Source organism: Protopterus annectens, chromosome 2.part1 (genome assembly GCF_019279795.1).
Source record: "Protopterus annectens isolate FY-2018-M chromosome 2.part1, PAN1.0, whole genome shotgun sequence".
Taxonomy (NCBI): Eukaryota; Metazoa; Chordata; order Ceratodontiformes; family Protopteridae; genus Protopterus; species Protopterus annectens.
In genome coordinates this window covers 1,791,592,323-1,791,615,935 of record NC_056729.1, presented here as the reverse complement: position 1 = coordinate 1,791,615,935, position 23,613 = coordinate 1,791,592,323, and the positions used below count along the sequence as shown (strand labels likewise).

Here is a 23,613-nt window from a genome sequence, read left to right as displayed (position 1 = left end):
TGTAAAAAGGCTTCTAGCATGCCTAGGGTACACCATAAACGAAAAGAAATCACAACTGGTACCCTCTCAAATAATTACATTCCTGGGTGCAAGCTTAAATACAACTGCCCAGATGGCTTTACCTCACGCCAGACAAACAAAGGCAACTGACAACATACTTCAAACAAATGGCAACAAAAACCCAGTTATCTGCAAGACAAATTCTGCAGGCTTTGGGGTTCATGGCATACTGCATTCTGCTAATTCCATATGCGAGACTGCATATGAGGAAACTTCAATGGTACCTAAGTTTATGGAGTCAACATTGTCACAGCCTGGCAACAATGATTCCTCTCATTCCCTGCCTACAACAGGAGTTTCTTTGTTGGGCAGAGACATGTCACCAAAACAAGGGACTGTCATTCACTCTACCGCCTGCCACTCAAACCCTAATTACAGATGCATCAGACTATGCTTGGGGGGCCCACCTGGCAGGGAGATGCATTCAGGGCAAATGGAGCCCAAACCAAATGCATCTGCATATCAACCAGAAAGAGATGCTAGCTGTTCTCATCCAGGACAACTACTGATAAAGACGGACAACACCACAGTTATGTGGTACATAAAGAAAGCAGGGGGGTACACATTCCTACCCCCTTTGCAGAGTAGCCATGGCTTTGTGGAACACAGCCTTGACTTAACTAAACACATCTTCAAGCTCAATTCCTGCCAGGAAAGCAAAATAGTCTGGCAGAAGCAGAAATCTTATGGACCCGCGCAAATGGAAACTGGATCCACAAATCTTCAGCATGTTAACACAGAAATGGGGGAGCCCAGACATAGATCTATTTGCCTCTTCCCAAAATTATCAGTTGGACAAATTCTGCACAAGAACTCATCACAAAAAAGCACGGAAAGTGGATGCTGTCTCCTTCAGCTGGAAAAACCTATCAGTCTATGCCTTTCCCCCTCTGCCTCTACTCTCCAAGGTTTTACTAAAAGTAAGACAGGAAAAACCAAAAATGATCCTAATTGCTCCGGACTGGCCTTGCCAGCACTGGTACCAGCTTCTAAGGAATATGTCTCACCTTCCTCCATGGTACTTGCCTCAAATACCTCATCTACTGTCTCAGCAGAACTATCAAATTCTGCACGCTCAGCTCCGAACTCTGAATCTTGCAGCATGGCTAATCAACTAATTATTCAAACAACACCTGTCAGTAAATCTGTGATGGATGTCATTTTGGAAGCCAGAAGGCCTAGTACTAGAAAATCTTATGCTGATAAATGGAAGAGATTCTGTGCTTGGAACCAAGCACAAGGAATAGACACAGCAAAGCCCAATATTCATCAGATTTTACAATATTTGACTGAGATGCTTGACAAGGGCCTATCTTTTTCTTCAATAAAAATCCATGCCTCTGCCATATTGGCTCATTACAACACAGAGCCTCCCCTCTTTTCTCATCCACTGCTTAAACAGTATCTTAGAGGGGCCAAAAATTTAAGGCCTCCCAGAAGAGCATCAACTCCTGCATGGGACCTCAATTTTGTGCTGGAAAAACTCACCCTGCCTCCTTTTGAACCAGCAGCAACTGCGGATATAAAATTTCTATCTTGGAAAACAGCTTTTCTTTTGGCAGTCACTTCAGCAAGAAGGGTTTCATAACTACAGGCTCTCATGGCAGTGCAGCCTTTTATTATATTTTACTCGGACAGGGTGTCCCTCAGGACCAATCCTTCTTTTATGCCTGAGGTGGTATCTAGTGTGGCTGTTAACCAGACCATTCACCTGCCAACATTTTACCCAAATCCGCAGAACAAGGGGGATCGGATTCTGCATTCATTGGACGTACATAGACAACTAAGATTCTACTTAAACAGGATCAAATCTCTAAGAAAGTCTGAGCAACTACTGGTGGCATTTGCTGCAGGATCAGAGGGGAAGTCTATATCAAAGCAGACTATTTCTAAATGGATAAGCCACTGCATTCATTTCTGCTATTTGCACCATGGTAAACCTGTGCCCAAGGGAATCAGATCACATTCCACCAGGGCTGCCTCTACTTCAGCAGCTTTTCTCAGAGGGGTCCCAACCAAAGACATTCTAGAAGCTGATACTTGGAGCTCTGTTCATACCCTCACAAAACATTATCATTTACATCTCTTCTCCAAATCCAGGGCAGGCTTTGCCATTGCAGTCCTGCAGGGCCTTATAGCCGCTCCTAATGCTGTTTAGTTGTATCCTCCCATCCATAGCTTTGGGATTCTACCCAAATGTAATGACTACAGCAGTGAAACACGAAGAACATAGTACAGTTGTGTACACTTACCATAAATGTAGATGTTCGAGTGTATTCACTGTTGCAGTCCGGGTTACCCACCCGCCAGCCCCCTTTCTATACCTTTTCTTTCCTTCACTATACTCAAAAGCCTTTGTGGTGTATTTGCTTCTAGTTGAAGGTAAAGTTTATGTTTCTAAAAGTGCATTTATATATTTACTGTTTATTTATATATATATATATATATATATATATATATTTTTTTTTTCCCTCCCCATTTGGGGGGCACCTGACATCTGGGGCAAGACAAACTGAATACAATGGCGTCGGCTGCATGTTTTATACCCCTGACGTCATGGAAGAGGAGACAGCAACTGATGCAGGACCCAAGACTTTGTTATTCAGGCTGACTGAGGGCAGCCTGCCAGCAGATTACCCCCAAATATAATGACTGTAACAGTGAATACACTAACATCTACATTTATGGTAAGTGCACACAACTGTACTTTTCCTCTTCATTTCCTTACCGTGCAACTCCAACTAAACTTCTGTACTAGCTTCCTATGGAAGGATGCAAAGTATCTTCATATGGTGACTGATCAGCTGTTTCCCTCTCCACTGCTTTCTCCTTAATTTGGGGAGCCATTGCTGTATCCTGCTATGATGTTATCAGAGTTTGATTTTGTACACTAAATCTTTCACTTCTCAGGTAAATCCGTAACCTCATTTTCTATTTCTTTAACTTCTGCATTACTAATCCTCTTTTCTACTTTTTTTTCCTTTATTTTTTGTGTTGTAAAATTTTCCATATCTGGATGACTTTTACTGTATTTCTCTTCAAACACATTTGGTGCTGCTATTTTTGTATTGATTAGTTTTGCTTTCTCCTTTGTATAAATATTGCAGCATATTAAATCTGTTTTACTTTCCCATGTCCATACGTGGGGGACTGTTATTCCACCCTGCTGTGATATAACATTTGTTAGACTTTCTACACTAAATCCTTCACTTCACAGGTATTCCATAACTTCAGCTTCTATTTTTTTAAGTTCTCCTTTACTAATCTTCTGTTCTACGTTCCCTTTTTGTGATCTTGTTTTTGTATTGTAAAGTTTTCCATATTTGGATGCCTTTACCTGTATTTCTCTTCGAATGTCTTTGGGGCTGTTTTTTTTTTATTTTGCTTAACTTGGCTTCCTCCTTTGCATAAATATTGCAACATATCAGATTTCTCTTTCTTTCCTATGTTCATATTTCTATATATATATATATATATATATATATATATATATATATGTGTTTTTATAAATCTGTTTTATTAATGAACGCAAATTTTTATTTGAAGGTTCTGACAGTTTTTCATATGGCAGTTTTTTTTCCTCTAATTTCTGTCTTAATCTTTTTGTATATCTATCTTCTGTTTATATATTCTGGGCTTCTTGCGTAATAGTAACAGTACATAATTTCTTTCTTATCCTTAATAGTCCACTCTGTCATCTGTCTCTTTTTTGGCCTATCAGTTTTTGTGATTTTTGTGGACTACTACTTTTTATAATAAGGTGCCTTCCTCCCCCTGAGCCTGGCCTAGCCCCATTATAGTAATGTTTCCATGTGTTGAGGATTCTATGCTGATATTTTTTTCCAGTCGATTGGTCACTTTTTTATCCTTTGTCTTGTGACCTAACTATCTTTTTTATTTTTAATCTACTTCTTTCTGTCCATGATATATCAAATGCAGTCTTTATAACAGTGTCGTCTTGGTGATATTTTGAGAAAAACTGGGTCCATCTCATGAAGGTACTTGCCAAGACCTGAAGATAATTTCAGTTCGACTGCCCCAATGTGAACGCTGAGATATTGGTAAAAAAAAACAGTGAAAGTTATCAAGCTGAGTAAAACTTAGTTACAGGCTAGTAATTACACACTGCATGGAAGCCAGCAAAGAATACATTTGAAAAATGTAAGTCAAAATCAAACAGAAAAGTGGAAGGAGAAGCTCAGGGCTGGAAAAATCCTTATAGCTGTTCAGTAGAACATTTCAGTTTTTGAGTAGGAGATGGACTCCAGTAAGTTAACAGAAAAAAAATTGAATACAGACAGAGATATTTAAAGGAAATAAGGTACTTGAGGAATATACAATGGCAAATGTGAAAAAGCCGGAAAAGATAGAAGAAGCTTTAAGTATCTAATAAAATGCAGAAATCGGAGGTAGAAGTTGAAGGTAGGACTGTCTGAATGTGAGTCTTCCAAAGAAAAGCTGTTAAAAAATAGTAGAGTTAGAATACAGCTCACAGAGAGAAAAACCTGAGTCTTTTTTGCCATACCAGATAAACTGGAAGCAGTAGATTAATTTTATGAAACTACTAATAAACAACTGAACTGGTGTTTTACTGTAAGGTATACTAATTGATAGGGGACATCGTGTGTGCTCAGTAGCTGCCCATGAGAAAGCAGCCATGATTTACATTAGTAAAGATGCAGCCATACCAACAGAAAGAGTTACTTCTGACTAACCTGTGGCAAAAGGGAAAATTATTAGTATAGGGAAGAGTGCATGGAGTGCTTGGTGAAAATGATTATTTGTTGTATACCCTACAGAAGGAAAGCAAGTTTATCTAGGCAGGAGGAGATGTTGAGAGGCAGGTGGGATACTGAAGTTGCTGCATCCAGCCGTCTTCATACTATTTTTCTGGAGGAACAAATATGTTTTTGGTTCAGAACAGGCTGCAGAGAAAGTATTTAGCTAACAGTAAACCAGCAGGTTAAAGGGTGGCGGGGGACTCTGCTCCTCAATTTTCTGACTGTAAGAAAGCCCATAGAGAGATGTTGCCACTGAAGCTTTTTCCATTACTCCAAGGGTGAGTGACAGAATAAAACCCCAAAGTTGATAGAGAACCAGGAGTATCTTGTACTCATACCTGAGATTGGTGTGCTGGGAGAACAAGATGATCAGAAAGAAGACCCAGCAACAAAACAGGAGGGGAATGAAGATAAGATAAGAATATATTCAGCTATTTCTATTATTTATTTATTTGTTTTTTTTTTTGTTTGTTTGTTAATTTATTCAGTTTGGTAACCAGGGTAGAACCCGGTTACCAAATGGATCTGTTTTAGTCTCAACCCTGATGATTCAGAATTCAGCACACATGTCCTAGCATGTGCATTAGCATGTTTAAAATAGGTAGTATCTGTGATTGCAGTCATTTATTAGAGGCAACTGCTACTGTTTGGATGGGTTGACTTCCTTTTTAGAAAGTGTTTATAGTTTTGTTGACTTGCTGTGAGTTAAAAGGTATTTTTTGGTAAATATATTTAGCCTTTTGTTCTGGAGTGTTTTTATTGACATGGAAAGTCAAGGAAAATGTGGCATGCATCCAGATAGATGAGAAGCAACTGCATACAGTATCAGCTTTGCCACTCGATGTGTGTATTTATGCTGCAGGATGGAAGCATATTTGAAAGACTGACATGCATAATGTATGGAAGTAATAGCTTTTTATCAGAATTACTGCTTTATAAATATTAGCTTGGAGTGGATATGGCCATACTGGTGTAGACAAAATCAAAAAGTAGTGAATTATATCACGAAGTGTAGGATGCAAATAGTAATGTTGTGTGGGATGCATTTGGGTAGAAGTGAACCATGTTAATTTGGCAAAGAAAGGATTTCATGGTGGGCATTCAGCAGAATATCTGGGATAAAGTTAAAGAGGAGTAATGATACTGATTGTGAAAGGGGACACAATAGTGATAGAAGAGGAAAACAGTGACAATAATAATAGATTTGCAGTAGGAAGGTGTTATTGGCAAGGGAGGAGGATTATGATGTTGTGTTTTCCACCTAAAACTACTGTTGTAGGGCTTAAGTGAATTTTGGGAAAAGTAATAAGTTCTCAGCAAGAAATATTTGGGTGTGGGGACTGGTGCCTGATTTGCAATAGTGAGGATATATCGGGGGACATAAAAGAGAAAATATAACAAATGAGATGACATTTTTGAAAAAAAAATATACAAGATGATTTAGTATGGAAGATGCAAGTTGAGTAACAGGGTCTCTGATATAAGTTTCATATTAGTCTGCCCCAGTTATTGTATCTTGGGTAATGAGTAGAAATTATATTTCACAGAAGCATATGTGTTTAATTGAAAACTTGGAGACCCATCAAAAAACTTTATCAAATCATGTCCCAGTAAAAGCCAAGATAAAGATGCATGATGATATAAAAATGAGTGATTGGTTCTTTCATGCTTAACTGTTACAAAGAGACTACAGCGGGTCATAGGTATGATTTGAGAGTCATTAGGGGCAATAGAAATTACTTTTGAATAAATATCAAGTGAATAGGGTGAGATAAAAATGGACTTTAAAAGCATGATAAAAATAAGAGAGAAAGAGATATGGGCAAGAAGTTAAAGGAATCATTCAGAGGAGTTTTACATAGGTTAAGTAGTTACAGAAGAAGGAAAATCTCTCAAAACAAGAAGAGCAAAGATTAAGTATTTGCAGAAGGGGAATCTCCTGGGAAAAGAACAGCTCAGGAGAGTTAAGGGAAAATAAAGTTAGACAATAGGTGTGATTTTCAAAAAGTTATCTTTAAGTAGCTATTTTTCTAGCAACTTTAGAGTGCCAAAACTTTTAGCACAACAACTTAGGCAACTGAAAGTGGAAAGAATTGTAGCCAAACTTAGAGAGTCTATGACAAGGAAAATAACCAGAGATCCCATAGTGGTATTAGGGATTTTTGAGGAATTTTATAAAACTTTCTATAAAGCAAAGGAATGTAGAAACCAAGTAAAAGCGTAATTGGAAATGTTTGTAGAAGATGTCGATTTTCCAGAGTTAGAGGAAATGAGGCTGAAGAGATAATAGCTAAATTAGGAAGAGATGAAGTAAAAACAATGATGCATAATCAGTCAACAGGGAAGTCTCTATAAACAGATGGTAAAAATGTGAACATTTGGAAGTTAGGAAGGAAGAAGCTGATACAAATCTGGAAGGTTTTGTTTAACAAAATTACAAAATTAAAAAAAAAAGTGGTATTCGAGAGTTCCAACATTTTGGGGGAAAGCTGTGGTGGTTGTATTGCTATCTGAGGATAAAGACACCTCAGATCCAATTTCCTATAGACCCATGTTGATTTTAAACCAAGATTATAAAGTGTGTATGTCTGTATTTGCTAAGAGAATGGCAAAGGTGCTACCAAAAAAATAATTGATCTGGATCAGTGTGGTTCTGAGGAGGGGAGGCAAACACTTCACAACATTAATAGAACAGCGACAATCCAAAACGAAATTGCGTGTAAGAAAACACCTCTGTTGTTGATTTGTTTTAATGCAGAGGAAGCGTTTGATAGTAACCTTGGATTTTTGTGAATTTGACAGTGGTAGCATTTGCATTCCCTGATAGAATAATGCAGATTATGTTGCGTCTCAAGGAGAATATATCAAGGGTCAAAGGCAAGAGTTAGGGTGTAAGGGTTGCTCTGCGACAAACTGCGTTTGAACAGAGGGACCAGAAATGGGATGCCCCTTTCTCCTCTGTTTATTCTTAAAACTGTTCGCAAAGAAAATAAGACATTCACAAATTCAAGAATATAACTTGTGATATAATCAGGAAAAGTTAGCTTTATTTTGCAGATGATAATATTTTGAACTTGATGAATCCAGAAAATAACATTATGGTGTTGTGGAACATTTTGAGCCAGTTTCAAGTCCTTTCTGGATATAAAATTAATAAAAATAAAACAAAAGCTAAATAAAAGACCAGCTGTGGTAGATTTATTTTTACTTCAGTTTAGAATAGAAGATGATGATAAAAAAGGGATATTTAGTAGGTTGTATAAAATCTTGGGTGATGACTCTTAAGAATCATTCAGGGGAAGGTAAAAGAGCTTGGGAAAGAGAATAGAAAGACAGATTACAAAGGAGCAATGAGAAAAACCTTTGGGTCTACCAGGTAGACAGCAGTGTCAAGACAATGTAGGAATTTTGCAGGGGAGCGTCTGCATGGGTATTTGAGCAAAATACACTTACCATTAAGGTTTAAATACATTTAAATATACCATCATTGTCCAAGTTGGGGGTCTTCCCCTTGATCTTTTTATCCAGTTTGTCATGTACATTATAACTCCTTAAAGAGGAGAATTAAAATAGGGGGAAGAGTTTGTCAGACTCAATAAAGAGAAGGAAGAAAATAAGAAGTGTTTATCATATTTGGAAAGCGACACCACATTTGGACTCAACATTTTCAGTGTCATCAAGCTGCTCAGTCCTATTATTATCTTCTTTGGATGATCAGTGTGTATGAATTTATAATCGATGCACAGTTTAGGGCATCACTTTTGTATTTTATCAGACTCATTGTGGTAAATAGAATGCCCACACATGTACACTGTGTTTTTATTACCAAAGACAGTGTCTTTACATTTGCTTAATTTTTTTCTTCAGGTCCTTTGATCAAATCATGGGGCACTGTAAGCAGAAAGCTCTGGACACATAATTGCTTTGCTAAAACTGTTATTGGAATGGAAGCTGAAATTGCTGTTTATTGATGTTCTTCATCTCACATTGCTGCAGTCCTTACATATGGGTAGTCCGCTGTCCTCGGTCGGCCCGAATACCAAAGTATTAGGCTGACGTCGGTCAAGGGCGCTCAGAACTGACATCAGAGCGTCAGGGTATAAGAGCGCATGACCAACGTCATATCCTCAGTCTTTTTTGCCGCATGGTCCGATGCAGAAGCAGCGTTGCAAGTGCCGTTCGGCGTTCTGAAATTTTTGTATTCTGAGTTTCAGACCGAATCCAAGTTGGGCTAAGTACCCCGTTGGGGAATATTTTTGTTTTTTCTTGCCTCAGTTAATTCCGGATGTCAGAAAAAGTGAATAATTGTATTTCTTGTGGGAAACAAATACCGCATAGGGATTATCACTCTCTTTGTATTCCTTGTTTGGGACCTGAGCACGACGTAGTCGGGTGTCGCTTTTGTGCTAAGTTTAATAAGCGCACCATCAAGCGTAGGTTAGATTGCGCTAGGCTTGTCTTCGGTAAGTGGTGTAATTATAATATGCCGTCGGATCCTCCGACGCCCGCTACCGCGAAGAAGCGCAAAGACATATCTTTAAAACCCAGACAGGATGAGTTGTCTGTTCCGGACGCCGGCTCTTTAGGAGCTACGGGGGATTCTGTGGATCCGGCCGAGGTTTCAGTTGAGTCTCAGGAGGAGACTTTGATTTTGCAAGATGTGGCCTCTCAGGAGGCAGGTCAGGCTGAGGGGGCCTCTCAGGTTACTGTTCTCCCTTCCTTACCTAAGGGGATTAGGCCTTCTCCTTCTGTTTCTAAGGCTTCTTCCAAAGGCAGGGCTAGTTTACCTTTCCCTGGTGTCAGTCCTAGTTCTGCAGGTTCTGTGCCTAAAAAGCACATGCTTAAAATGGCAGAAGATTTAATTACTTTGATAAGAGGTTCTATGCCCCCTCCTGATAAGAGGCCCAGAGTGGAGCCAGAGGTGGAGAGTTTGGAACAGGCCTCAGATGATTCAGAGTCTTCGGCTGAGGACATTCAGGATTTTCCTACTTATTCTGATTCTGATGCAGAGGATTCCACTCCTTCTGCTTCTCCTCCAGAAGATTTTTCATTCTCAGAAACACTTCATTCTATGAGGGAGCATTTTAAATGGGAAGGTCAGGATTTCTCTGATTCACGGAAGAGGCTTAGGGAGTTCTTGTTTTACCACAACATAGGCCCTTGGCTATACCTCCTGTTTTGGATGTTGTGCAAGATGTTTTCTCTGAGGCTTCCCTTAATCCAGATTCTTTGCCTCCTGCGCCAGTTAAACCGGACAGGTATTACAGAGTACCTGAGGCTCATAAATATCTGTATAAGAGTCCTAGGGCAGACCCAGAAACTATTAGCCAGGGACCTAAGGGTGTCAGGGCTTCTGTTGTAAAGAATCCAGTTCCTATGGATAAAGAGGCTAGAGCTTTGGATAGATGGGGTAAAGGTGTATACCTCTTCTACTTTAGCAATGAGGGCTTTGAATTGCCAGTTTCATATGTTAAAGTATCAGAATTTCCTCCTTACTCAATTAAAATCTAAAGTGGATGCTTTGGCAGAGGGCATTGAGTGTAAGGAATTACAGGATTTGGTACATGTCTCTGAACAGGTGGGTAAGCATTCTTTGCAGTGTGGTTTTGATGCTTTACTGGCTTCTTCCAGGGTGGCTGCCACTGGTTCAGTTCTTCGCAGGCACGCCTGGCTTAAGGATCAGAATTTGTCAGAGCATGTTAAAACTAGAATTTTGGATGCTCCTTTACAGTCTGAAGTTTTATTTGGTCCCCCTGTGGAGTCGGTCTTAAAAAAGATGGAAGACAAGGCTAAGTCTATGCAGACTGTTAAAGACTTCTTGCAGGTGCAGCCTCCAAAGTTTAGTAGGAATTGGCCTACTAAGGGGTGGACGTATCCTTCTTCTGATTCTCAGTCTAGAGGTAGATCTAGACGTGGTAGGGGCAGAGCTCAGAGTACTTTCAGGCCTAGAACATGGAGTTCACCTGCACAATCTTCAGGTGAGGGCAGGGGCCAGTCCTTTCGTAAACAGGCCCAATGTCCTGCATTTTCAGCTGCCAGATTCTTCTTGCCTGGCAGCTCCTTTGGGAGGAAAGTTAGCACTCTTCAAGCAAAACTGGCTTTTAGTCACCCAGGACAAATGGGTATTGGACATTATAAACCGAGGTTACAAGTTTTATTTCCATACATTGCCTCCTTACAAAGGTATGCCAGACGTTCCTCCTCAACAAAGGGTAGAGGATTTCTTTACTTCTTCAAATGGGAGCCATACAGCCGGTCCCTCTGTCAGAAGTGGGCCTAGGTTTTCATTCTCGCCTGTTTCTAGTACCAAAGAAAGGGAACACGTGGAGACCGATTTTGGATTTATCTATCCTCAACACATTCCTGGACATTCCAAAGTTCAAAATGTTGACGTTGCAACAGCTTTTACCTCTGTTGGGCAAAGATCACTGGATGGTAACTCTGGATCTCAAAGAGGCTTATCTTCATGTTCCTATCAGGCCCAGTTGCAGGAGGTACCTGCGTTTTCGGGCTGGGACTTTACATTATCAGTTCTCTGCATTGCCCTTTGGCTTATCTACTGCGCCCAGGGTGTTCACAAAGGTTCTGGCTCCAGTGATAGCCTTCTTCAGGTTAAGAGGAATACAAATTTATCCTTATTTGGACGATTGCCTGATTCTTGCTCAAGACAAGTTCGAACTTCTTCATCATCTACAGTATGTGATGGCAGTGTTAAGGTGCCTAGGGTATTCTGTGAACGAAACAAAGTCCAGTCTAGTACCCTCTCAGGAACTGTGCTTTCTGGGTGTGAGACTGAATACAGCTTCCCAGATGGCTTTTTTGACCCCGGACAAACAAAAGAACCTTACTCTTTACTTCCATCAATTGTCTCTACGGTCCAGGCTGACTGCAAGGACAGTCCTTCAAGCCTTGGGGTTCATGGCATCTTGTATCCTGGTGCTTCCCAATGCCAAACTGCATATGAGGAAGCTCCAATGGTATCTCAAGAACGTATGGACACAACACTGCCAAGATATGGACACTGTCATTCAAATAATACCTTGCATTCAAAAGGAATTTTTGTGGTGGGCTCAGGAATGTCACCTAAACAAGGGACTCTCTGTGACCCAACCAGAGGCGAGTCAGATTCTAACGACAGATGCCTCGGACAAGGCTTGGGGAGCACACCTCAATGGAAAATGGGTTCAAGACACGTGGCCTGCCAGACTTCAACATTTGCATATCAACTTGAAGGAGATGTTAGCAGTCCAATTTGCATTGATGGCTTTCAAAGATTTACTTCACCCAGGGCAAGTGTTGATTCAAACAGACAACACAACTGTCATGTGGTACATCAACAAGCAAGGGGGAACACATTCGTACCCTCTTTGCAGACAAGCGATGATTTTGTGGGAGACTGCTCTCAGTTTACACCTCAATCTTCAGGCAAGGTTTCTACCAGGAGCACAGAACTCCTTAGCAGATGTGTTGAGCAGACAGATAGTGGATCCCCACGAGTGGAAATTGGATCCTCATGTATTTCGAAGGTTGACAGTGTTATGGGGAACTCCAGACATAGATCTGTTCGCTTCTCCACTAAATTTCCAGTTGCCAAAGTTTTGCACAAAATGTTTCATCCCACAGCTTGGAAGGTGGATGCTCTATCCTTCAGTTGGAGCAATCTTCACGTCTATGCCTTTCCACCTCTGCCTCTCCTCCCAAAGGTACTCTTGAAGGCCAGACAAGACAAGCCATCCATGATTCTGATAGCTCCAGATTGGCCTCGACAGCACTGGTACCCTCTGCTGAGAAGTTTAGTACAGGAGCCTCCATGGCCTTTGCCTTCGATTCCACACCTTTTGTCACAGGAGGGCAATCATTTCCTCAATGTCAGGATTCAGTCCCTGCATCTAACAGCCTGGCATATTCTGTTCTAGACCCTGGAGGGTCTCAGCTTCATAACAAGTTTTAAATGTTATTTTGGAGGCCAGAAGGCCTAGTACAAGGAAAGTTTATGCTGATAAATGGAGGAGGTTTTTTGTTTGGAGCAAAGCAAAGGACTTTGATGTTTCCAAGCCTGATTTAAGTGTTTCTCTTCAATACCTTACAGATTTATTAGACAAGGGTTTGTCTTTCTCCTCTATAAAGGTTCATGCTGCAGCCATTTCTGCTCACTATGACTGTGACCCTCCTTTGTTCTCTCATCCTTTGTTTAAGCAATTTCTTAGAGGGGCAAAGAACATAAGACCCCCACATAGAGCTCCTACTCCTGCCTGGGATCTCAATTTTGTGTTGGAAAAACTTACTTTACCTCCTTTTGAGCCTGCAGCTACTGCCGAATTGAAGTTTTTGTCCTGGAAGACTGCTTTTTTGTTGGCCATCACGTCTGCAAGAAGGGTTTCTGAATTACAGGCCCTTATGGCAGTTGAACCCTTCCTAATTTTTCATAAGGATAGGGTATCTTTACGTACTAATCCTACTTTTATGCCTAAGGTGGTTTCTAGTGTGGCCTTGAACTAAACTATTCATTTGCCTACTTTTTATGCAGATCCCCAAAATAAAGGGGAGAAGATTTTGCACACTTTGGATATTCACAGGCAGTTGCGTTATTATTTGAGCAGAACTACTGGGTTCAGACAGTCTCAGCAGTTATTTGTTTCTTTTGCCTTGGGTTCTCAGGGAAAGCCTGTTTCTAAACAAACTATTTCTAAGTGGATTGGTTTTTGCATTGCTTTCTGTTTATTCCCATTATGGTAAGGAGATTCCGGCTGGAATCAGGCCTCATTCCACTAGGGCTACTGCTACCTCTACAGCCTTTTTAAGGGGGGTGGCTACTAAAGATATTTTGGAAGCAGCTACTTGGAGTTCAGTGCATACTTTTTCTAAACATTACCACCTTCCTCTTTATTCTAAATCTAGGGCTGGATTTGCCACTGCAATATTACAGGGCATTTTGGCAGCTCCTAATGCTTTATGATTTTGCCAGCCTCCCTTTACCTCTGCTTTGGGATTCTACCCATATGTAAGGACTGCAGCAATGTGAGATGAAGAACATAGTACAGTTTTGTACCTACCATAAATGTAGATGTTCGAAGATCCACATTGCTGCAGTCCAATTAACCCTCCCTCCTTCCCCTCTATAGTTTGGAATGGTTGTATGGTTTAGGTGGTAGCTGTGATTTGTACATATTTTGTTTTTGGGAAGTATTTTGTTTTTGGCTGTGGGCTTTCTTTTTAGGGCCTTCTGACATCTGGGGCAAGAAAAGACTGAGGATATGACGTCGGTCATGCGCTCTTATACCCTGACGCTCTGATGTCAGTTCTGAGCGCCCTTGACCGACGTCAGCCTAATACTTTGGTATTCGGGCCGACCGAGGACAGCGGACTACCCATATGTAAGGACTGCAGCAATGTGGATCTTCGAACATCTACATTTATGGTAGGTACAAAACTGTACTTTCCTTTTTACCAAATGAGCTTTTTGCATTACTTGATATAAAGCAAACGCAAAGACAGAAAATAACATTAAGTTCATTAGGAATTCTAGGTGCCTTTCCATATGAAAGCTCATTAAGAGTAATTACTTTCCTTTCAATCGTTTTTTTTTTTTCATCTCCGAATTTGTGATGACCCGCCAGAAGGGACATCAGTAAGTGACTTTTTAGTTCCCTGTGACTGCAGTGGCTGATTCTTTCCTACTGTTGAGTACACAAGCTGCTGTTCTGTGTGTCCACAGCTTATTCCCTCCATGAAGGTAGCCCACTTAATTCCCCAAATGCTTTTCTCTGAACAAGATGTACTTTTTGATAGTAATGGCAGCCCTTAAAACGTGTAACCTTATCTATAGCTATAATAGTTATAGACAGAAAATAATTATTTGGTTAAGAGATTAGTGACTTTTCATCTGAATTTTTATATCTCCTTCAGTTTTTTTAAAGGGGACTTATTTGGGCTACATTGTGACACAGTGACAAAATCGCTGCCTCACAGAGCTAGGTCTGGGGTTGATCCTGATTTAGGGTGGCTGACTGTCTTGATTTTTGCATATTCTTCCCTGTATGTGAGTTTCTTCCCAGTATGTAGTTTTCTCTCAACTTTCAGAAACATGCTAGTTAATTGTCTACACAAACTTGTCCCTGTATACTGTGTTTACCCTTGCAATTACACAGTTAACAAATGTTTAAGTGTACAAGTATCCATACTAGTGAATTGTGATGTTATCCAAGGTATATCCCTCTGGTCAGTTAAAAAAGAAGGAAAAATAATGGGTAAATTCAACCTTGAAATAAATGAAGGTATAACTTACCTTATACGTGTTAGAGATGAGTGACACCCAGGCAGTTAGTTTTCCTCTAAAATAACTTGACTTTTTCAGTAGCAAGGGCAAGTGAATATTGAACCTTAATCGTTGAGTGCACAAAGTTAAACAGCTTGCTTAAACATCTTAACAGCTTAAACATCTTAATATGCAAATAAGGCTTGTGGAATTCAGGACATGATCTTTTGTTTTGCACCTTAGTGTGCTAGCCACTATACTCTACTGACCTGTGGGTCATTCAGGGCCATAGTGTGACTGACTGTATTTATTTATTTTATTTATCCTTTGCTGACCAGGTTAGTCCCACTAGGACATTAGACTATTTTTAGGGAAGACCCAGGGTGGTCTTTTTACTACTAGGGAATATATGGCCAAGGCAATGGGTTCTATGGGATCTTTTCCATCCATCTGAGCTACCACAAACTCAGTCAGATGGGACCTCAGTTTAATGTCTTATCTGAAAGGCAGCACCCATCCAATGCTGCACTGCATTGTCAGCAATCCATCTACCTGGTGTTGGAATAGAACCTACATCCTTCTGCACCAAAGGCAAGTGTGCTGCCTGTTGCTCCAGACTGTTATGTTTTTACGAAGGACCAGCAAATGGTTATTACATTTGAATACCAAATATATAATCTTTTTGTCTGAATAGGGCCTTTGGTTTTTGTTAAATGATTCAGCAGTATTTTCCTTTTTATTGAGAATAATGCTTATTTGTAAATACAGTTATAATCAAAAACATGTTTTTGTAATACTTATATATGATGAAAGCCTGTGCTTTGTTTGCTTTATAGTTAACTAATCTTTTCTGTTTTGTTTTCCAGTTTTTATTTCAGCAACTTGGAATGTTAGTATCATTTGTAAAAATCCACATCAGACCGTACATGGATGATATCTTCAGTCTCATCAGAGTAAGTCCTTTAATTCATATTCTTCCATTGTTTATTTGCATTCTTTCAGTTGTGTCTTCACTCTGACCTTTAAATTCCAATTTCGTCATTCTTCTTTGCTAAGCCAGCACTTGAAGTCATTGTTTTTGTCTCAAGTGTTTAAACAAACAAGCATTTAATTTGAAGTCAGATTTACTAGTGTGTGTAATGTGGTTTCATGCCAAGAAAAGATCAAAATCTCAAAACTTTGAGGGGGTTTCTGTCCTTGCTTGATTAGTTGACTTCACAAAGAAGTCTGTCTTATGCAGAATTAAGTTGGAGGTTTATTGACGTTTCCTAAATTTGAATCATTACCATGCTGAAGTGGCCATGGGAATTATTTTATTTCTTCTAACACATTTCAGCCTCAGCTTCATTTATTTCAGCTCTCTGAAATGTCTGAGTCTCTTTATTGCATGATTTGTAACCACAGACTGTTAATTTGTTTTCTTAGTTTATGACTTTTGCTTCTTTCATGATCACTGACTACTGAGGTATCTAATTGGGTGGGGTCCAGTTTTGTTGATGATGAGGTGATTGCCAAAGGTCTTCATCAAACATATAACTTGAATTTTGTGCAGTTGTTCAAAGAGTTAGTGTGTGTTTGGGTGCTTTCACCATTTAAGTGCACTCACTTTCCCTGACTTTAGTTCTGTTCTCCCCTCCCACCAGTGCCACTTTTAACAACTAGCCCTGAAACTGGATATGACATACACTTAAAAGACCATCATTGTCCTTCTGTAGAACGCACTAATAAACTAAGCTGGCTCCTTTATGTAAAATCCATATCATGTGCTGGATCTTGCCAACATCTGATCATGACCAGGAAGGTAACATCTGATACAGCAGTGTGCCACATTTTTGTAGAAATGGATAGTCAGATTTTTATTTACATTATAGTTTCCCTGAATGCGTCTGTTTTCTTTTAACCTGTACTAATTAATGAATTCATTCATTCATTCATTCATGATACTCTCTTTATCCTGTTCATGGTTACTTTTTATATAAACTGTATTTATTGGGTTTGCTGTTGCTACATTTTTTCAGCACTATTGATGTTCTTCATCTCACATTGCTGCAGTCCTTACACTTGGGTAGTCCGCTGTCCTCGTTCGGCCCGAATATCAAAGTATAAGGCTGACGTCGGTCAAGGCGCATTTGACTGACATCAGGACGTCAGGGTACAAATGCGCATGACCGACGTCATATCCTCAGTCTTTTTTGCCGCATGGTCCGATGCAGAAGCAGCGTTGCAAGTGCCGTTCGGCGTTCTGAAATTTTTCGAATTCGGAGTTTCAGACCGAGTCAAAGTTGGCTAATTACCGCGTTCGGTAATATTTTAGTTTTTCTTGCCTCAGTGGTTTACGGATGTCAGAAAAAGTGAATAACTGTATTTCTTGTGGGAAACAGATACCGCATAGAGATTATCATACTTTGTGTATTCCTTGTTTAGGGCCTGAGCACGACGTTGTTGGGTGTCGCTCTTGTGCTAGATTTAACAAGCGCACTATAAAGAGAAGGTTAGATTGTGCCAGGTTAGTCTTCGGGAAGCGGTGCAATTATAAAATGCCGTCGGATGCTCCGACGCCCGCTTCTTCGAAGAAGCGCAAGGACAAAGCAGCTAGGCCTAGGCTAGAAGAACCGTCCGTACCGGACGCCGGTTCTTTAGAGATCTCGGTGGAGCCGGTAGTTCTGCCAGAGGTTTCTTTGGAGTCCCAGGGAGAGACTTTGTTATTGCAAGATGTGGCCTCTCAGGAGGCAGGCCAGGCTGAAGGGGCTTCTCAGGTTACTGTACTCCCCTCCCTTCCTAGGGTGGTTAGGCCCTCTCCTTCTGTTTCCAAGGCTTCTCCCAGGGGCAGGCCAGGTTTAGCTTCAGTTGGTGTCACCCCTAGTTCTTCAGGGACTGTGCCCAAGAAGCATATGCTTAAAATGGCTGAGGATTTGATTACTTTGATTAGAGGTTCTATGCCCCCTCCTGATAAGAGACCTAGGGTGGAACCTGAGCTTGGGAGTTTTGAGCAGGCTTCGGATGTTTCAGAGTCTTCGGCTGAAGACTTGCAGGAGTATTCTCCTTATTCTGATTCTGATGTGGATGATTCTACTCCTTCTGCTTCTCCTCCTGAGGATTTTTCTTTTTCAGAGACCCTTCATTCCATGAGGGAGCATTTTAAGTGGGAAGGTCAGGACTTCTCTGATTCCAGGAAAAGGCTTAGGAAATTTTTGTTTTTACCCCAGCATAGGCCTTTGGCTATACCTCCTGTTCTGGATGTGGTGGCAGATGTTTTTGCAGAGGCTTCTCTTAATCCTGATTCTTTGCCTCCTGCTCCTGTTAAACCGGATAGGTATTACAGGGTGCCTGAAGCTCATAAGTATCTTTTTAAGAGTCCTAGGGCGGACCCAGAAACTGTTAGTCAGGGGCCTAAAGGTGTTAAGGCTTCTGTTGTTAAAAATCCGCTTCCTCCAGATAAAGAGGCCAGGGCTTTGGATAGATGGGGAAAGAAAGTTTATACTTCTTCCACCCTAGCTATGAGGGCTTTGAATTGCCAGTTTCACATGTTGAAATACCAAAACTATCTCCTTTCACAATTGAAGTCTAAGGTAGATGCTCTGGCGGAAGGTATTGAGTGTAAAGAGTTACAAGATTTAGTACATGTTTCTGAACAGATGGGTAAGCATTCTTTGCAATGTGGTTTTGATGCTGTACAGGCCTCGTCTAGGGTGGCTGCCACTGGGTCAGTTCTTCGCAGGCACGCCTGGCTGAGGGATCAGAATTTATCTGACCATGTTAAGACAAGGATTTTAGATGCTCCTTTACAATCTGATGTGTTGTTTGGTACTCCTGTTGAGTCAGTCTTAAAGAAAATGGAAGACAAGGCTAAGTCTATGCAGACTGTTAAAGATTTTTTGCAGGTTCAGCCTCCGAAGTTTAGTAGAAATTGGCTTACCAAGGGGTGGACGTATCCTTCTTATGATTCCCAGTCTAGGGGTAGGTCTAGTCGTGGTAGGGGCAGGGCTCAGGGCTCTTTCAGGCCTAGAACAGGGGCTTCACCTGCACAGTCTCCGGCTGAGGGCAGGGGTCAGTCCTTCGTAAACAGACCCAATGACCTACCTTTTCAGCTGCCAGAGCCTGCTCGTCTGGCAGCACCTTTGGGAGGAAGGTTGGCACTTTTCAAGGAAAATTGGAGTTTAATTACCCAAGACAGTTGGGTATTGGACATCATACACCACGGTTACAGGTTTTATTTCCATACCTTGCCTCCTTTCAAAGGCATGCCAGACGTTCCTCCTCAGCAAAGAATAGAGGCTCACAAACAAATTTCTCTGTTGCTTCAAATAGGGGCCATACAGCCGGTCCCTATGCTAGAAGTGGGCCTAGGATTTTATTCTCGCCTGTTCCTAGTACCAAAGAAAGGGAACACGTGGAGACCAATTTTGGATTTATCTACCCTCAACACTTATCTGGACATTCCCAAGTTCAAAATGTTGGCGTTACAACAGCTTTTACCTCTGCTGGGCAAAGATCATTGGATGGTAACTTTGGATCTCAAGGAGGCTTACCTTCATGTTCCTATCAGACTGAGTTGCAGGAAGTATCTGCGTTTCGGGCTGGGACTTCTCATTATCAGTTCTCTGCATTGCCCTTTGGCTTATCTACTGCCCAGAGTATTCACGAAAGTTCTGGCTCCAGTGATAGCTTTCCTCAGGCTAAAAGGAATACAGATCTATCCTTATTTGGACGATTGCCTGATTCTGGCTCAAGGAAGGGACGAGCTTCTTCATCATTTGGAATATGTGATAGCAGTGCTAAGATGCCTGGGGTATTCTGTGAACGAAATAAAGTCCAGTCTAGTACCCTCTCAGGACATATGCTTTCTGGGTGTAAGACTGAATACAGCATCCCAGATGGCCTTTTTGACCCCGGACAAACAAAAGAATCTTTCCCTTTACTTTCATCAATTGTCTCATCAGTCCAGGCTGACTGCAAGGACAGTCCTTCAAGCCTTGGGGTTCATGGAATCTTGTATTCTGGTGCTTTCCAATGCCAAACTGCATATGAGGAAGTTACAATGGTATCTCAAAAATGTATGGACACAGCACTGCCAGGATCTGGACACTGTCATTCAAATAATACCTTGCATTCAAAAGGAATTGTTGTGGTGGGCTCAGGAATGTCACCTAAACAAGGGACTCTCTGTGACCCGGCCAGAGGCGAGTCAGATTCTAACGACAGATGCCTCAGACAAAGCTTGGGGAGCTCATCTGAATGGAAAGTGGATACAAGACAAGTGGCCTGCCAGACTCCAATATCTACATATCAACTTGAAGGAGATGTTAGCAGTCCAGTTTGCATTAATAGCTTTCAAGGATTTACTTCTTCCAGGGCAGGTGTTGATTCTAACAGACAACACAACTGTCATGTGGTACATCAACAAGCAAGGGGGAACACATTCTTATCCTCTATGCAGGCAAGCAATGATTTTGTGGGAGACTGCTCTCAGTTTACAACTAAATCTTCAGGCAAGGTTTCTGCCGGGAGCACAGAACTCCTTAGCAGATGTGTTAAGCAGACAAATCATGGATCCCCACGAGTGGAAATTGGATCCTCATGCATTTCAAACATTGCCAGTGTCATGGGGAACTCCAGACATAGATCTGTTCGCTTCTCCACTAAACCACCAGCTGCCAAAGTTTTGCACGAAAAGGTTTCATCCCACAGCTTGGAAAGTGGATGCTCTTTCTTTCAATTGGAGCAATCTTCATGTGTATGCCTTTCCACCTCTGCCTCTCCTCCCAAAGGTACTACTCAAGGCCAGACAGGACAAACCAAGGATGATTTTGATAGCTCCAGATTGGCCTCGACAGCATTGGTACCCATTACTGAGAAGCCTGGTACGGGAGCCTCCATGGCCTTTGCCTTCGATTCCACACCTGTTGTCTCAGGAGGACAGTCATTTGCTCAATGTCAAGCTTCAATCTCTTCACCTAACAGCCTGGCATATTCTGTTTTGAACCATAGTGGGTCTCAACTTCCACAGCAAGTTTTGAATGTTATTTTGGAAGCTAGAAGGCCTAGTACAAGGAAAGTGTACGCAGATAAATGGAAGAGATTTTTATTTTGGAGTGCAGCAAAGGATTTTGATGTTTCTGAACCTAATTTAAGTGTGGCTCTTCAATATCTTACTGAGTTACTGGACAAAGGTTTGTCCTTCTCTTCTATTAAGGTTCATGCTGCTGCAATTTCGGCTCACTATGATTGTGACCCACCATTGTTTTCTCATCCTTTGTTTAAGCAATTTCTGAGAGGGGCAAAGAATATAAGACCCCCACGTAGAGCTCCTACTCCTGCTTGGGATCTCAATTTTGTGTTGGAGAAACTCACTCTACAACCTTTTGAGCCTGCAGCTACTACCGAGTTGAAATATTTATCATGGAAGACTGCTTTTTTGTTGGCCATTACCTCTGCAAGAAGGGTTTCTGAGTTGCAGGCCCTTATGGCGGTTGAGCCTTTCTTAATTTTCCATAAGGATAGGGTATCTTTACGTACTAATCCTTCCTTTATGCCTAAAGTGGTTTCTAGTGTGGCTTTAAACCAAACTATTCATTTGCCTACTTTTATGCAAACCCCAAAATAAAGGGAAAAGATTTTGCACACTTTAGATGTACACAGGCAGTTGCGATATTATTTGGACAGAACTAAAGGGTTCAGGCAGTCTCAGCAGTTATTTGTTTCTTTTGCTTTGAGTTCTCAGGGCAAGCCTGTGTCAAAACAAACTATTTCTAAGTGGATTGGGTTTTGCATTGCTTTCTGTTATTCCCATCATGGCAAGGAGATTCCAGCTGGGATTAGGCCTCATTCCACTAGAGCTACTGCCACTTCGACAGCTTTTTTGAGGGGGGTGGCAACTAAGGATATTTTGGAGGCAGCTACTTGGAGTTCAGTGCATACTTTCTCTAGGCATTATCACCTACCACTTTATTCTAAATCTAGGGCTGGTTTTGCCACTGCTGTTTTGCAGGGCATTTTGGCAGCTCCTGCTTCCTTATAGTTTGGCCATCCTCCCTTACCTCTGCTTTGGGATTCTACCCAAGTGTAAGGACTGCAGCAATGTGAGATGAAGAACATAGTACAGTTTTGTACCTACCATAAATGTAGATGTTCGAAGATCCACATTGCTGCAGTCAATACCTCCCTCCTTCCCCTCTGTAGTTAGAGGCGTTGTGTGGGTTGGGTTGTCAATATGATGTATATTGTATATATTGTATATATTGTACATAGTTTTAGTGCAAGGGTGGTTGGTTGGTTGTTTGCTGTCTTTTGGTTTTTGACCTTTCCTTTTAGGGTCTTCTGACATCTGGGGCAAGAAAAGACTGAGGATATGACGTCGGTCATGCGCATTTGTACCCTGACGTCCTGATGTCAGTCAAATGCGCCTTGACCGACGTCAGCCTTATACTTTGATATTCGGGCCGACCGAGGACAGCGGACTACCCAAGTGTAAGGACTGCAGCAATGTGGATCTTCGAACATCTACATTTATGGTAGGTACAAAACTGTACTTTTTGTCTGTTACTTTTTCACCAGGATGTAAACTACTAAGTACAAGTCATGTCTGCAGTAATTTCCCATGTTAAACATTAAAAATACACAAAGTTTAAAGATAGACTGAAAAATGTTACACTGTATAAAGCAGAAAAAAAAAATGTTACCAGAAAAAATACACATGTAGCATGGTGAACACCTGATTCACTTAAGTGGGTTTACAGCTTTAGTCACGATTATGATAAAAAAGTTATTTAAGTATATAAACATACATATTTTATTTATAGTGGCTGTGCATATTACTATTGGTTCACAGGTAGGTGCTAGGCTATCGGCCCAAGGGCCTAAGTAAGCCTAGCCAACAAGGTTCCCTGGCTTACGCCACCCAAGAAAGTTATTTTCCTGTGCCCCATGTCGAGCAGAGCCACAGAAGTGATCCCTGGGGTGTATTTCCTATTTCCCATCCACTTATTAAGATTTTTCTTGAAGAGTGCTAATGAGGAACTTTGCTTGACATAAATGGGTAACTTGTTCCAGAGTATGTGAAGTCTCTGGGACAGAAATCTATCCCTCCAGTATGTCCTGTTTATTGTGGTGACAAGGTTTAAGTTGCTAGAGCGTGTAGCTCGGTGGGATTGAGTTTTTTTAGGTGTAGCATGTCCAACAGCTCTGGGTTTGACATAGCTTTATATGTTAGGCAGAGATCACCTCGGAGTAGGCGATATGCTACTGAGTAAAGCTGGAGTTGTTTGAGACGGTCAGTGTAGGGCATCTGTTTGAGGCCAGTAATCCTCTTTGTGAGGTACTTCTGTGGCCTTTCCAGCTACTGCAGATGTCTTGTGAGGTACATTCCAAAAGGGGCATTGTACTCTATAATGGGTCTAATGAGTGTTGAGTAGAGGGGGGGACAATAGCCTCTTTTCCTAGATGAGAACCCTTTTGTGATGAGGTGTGCCACATAGAAGAATTGCATTCATTTTCACTTGCATTGTGTGCATTTTATGT

The 23,613-nt window shown here is 41.1% G+C and overlaps 1 protein-coding gene across 2 annotated transcripts in view; it reads left to right on the top strand.

Annotated features, from left to right (window-relative positions):
• Positions 1–23,613, top strand: part of MTOR (mechanistic target of rapamycin kinase) — a 4,577,509-nt gene that overhangs the window by 1,137,002 nt on the left and 3,416,894 nt on the right. For both annotated transcript variants that reach the window (XM_044063218.1, XM_044063219.1), the window contains exon 20: positions 15,963–16,049. In XM_044063218.1, the coding sequence (XP_043919153.1) occupies positions 15,963–16,049 (87 nt within the window). The remainder of the gene's footprint in view (positions 1–15,962; positions 16,050–23,613) is intronic.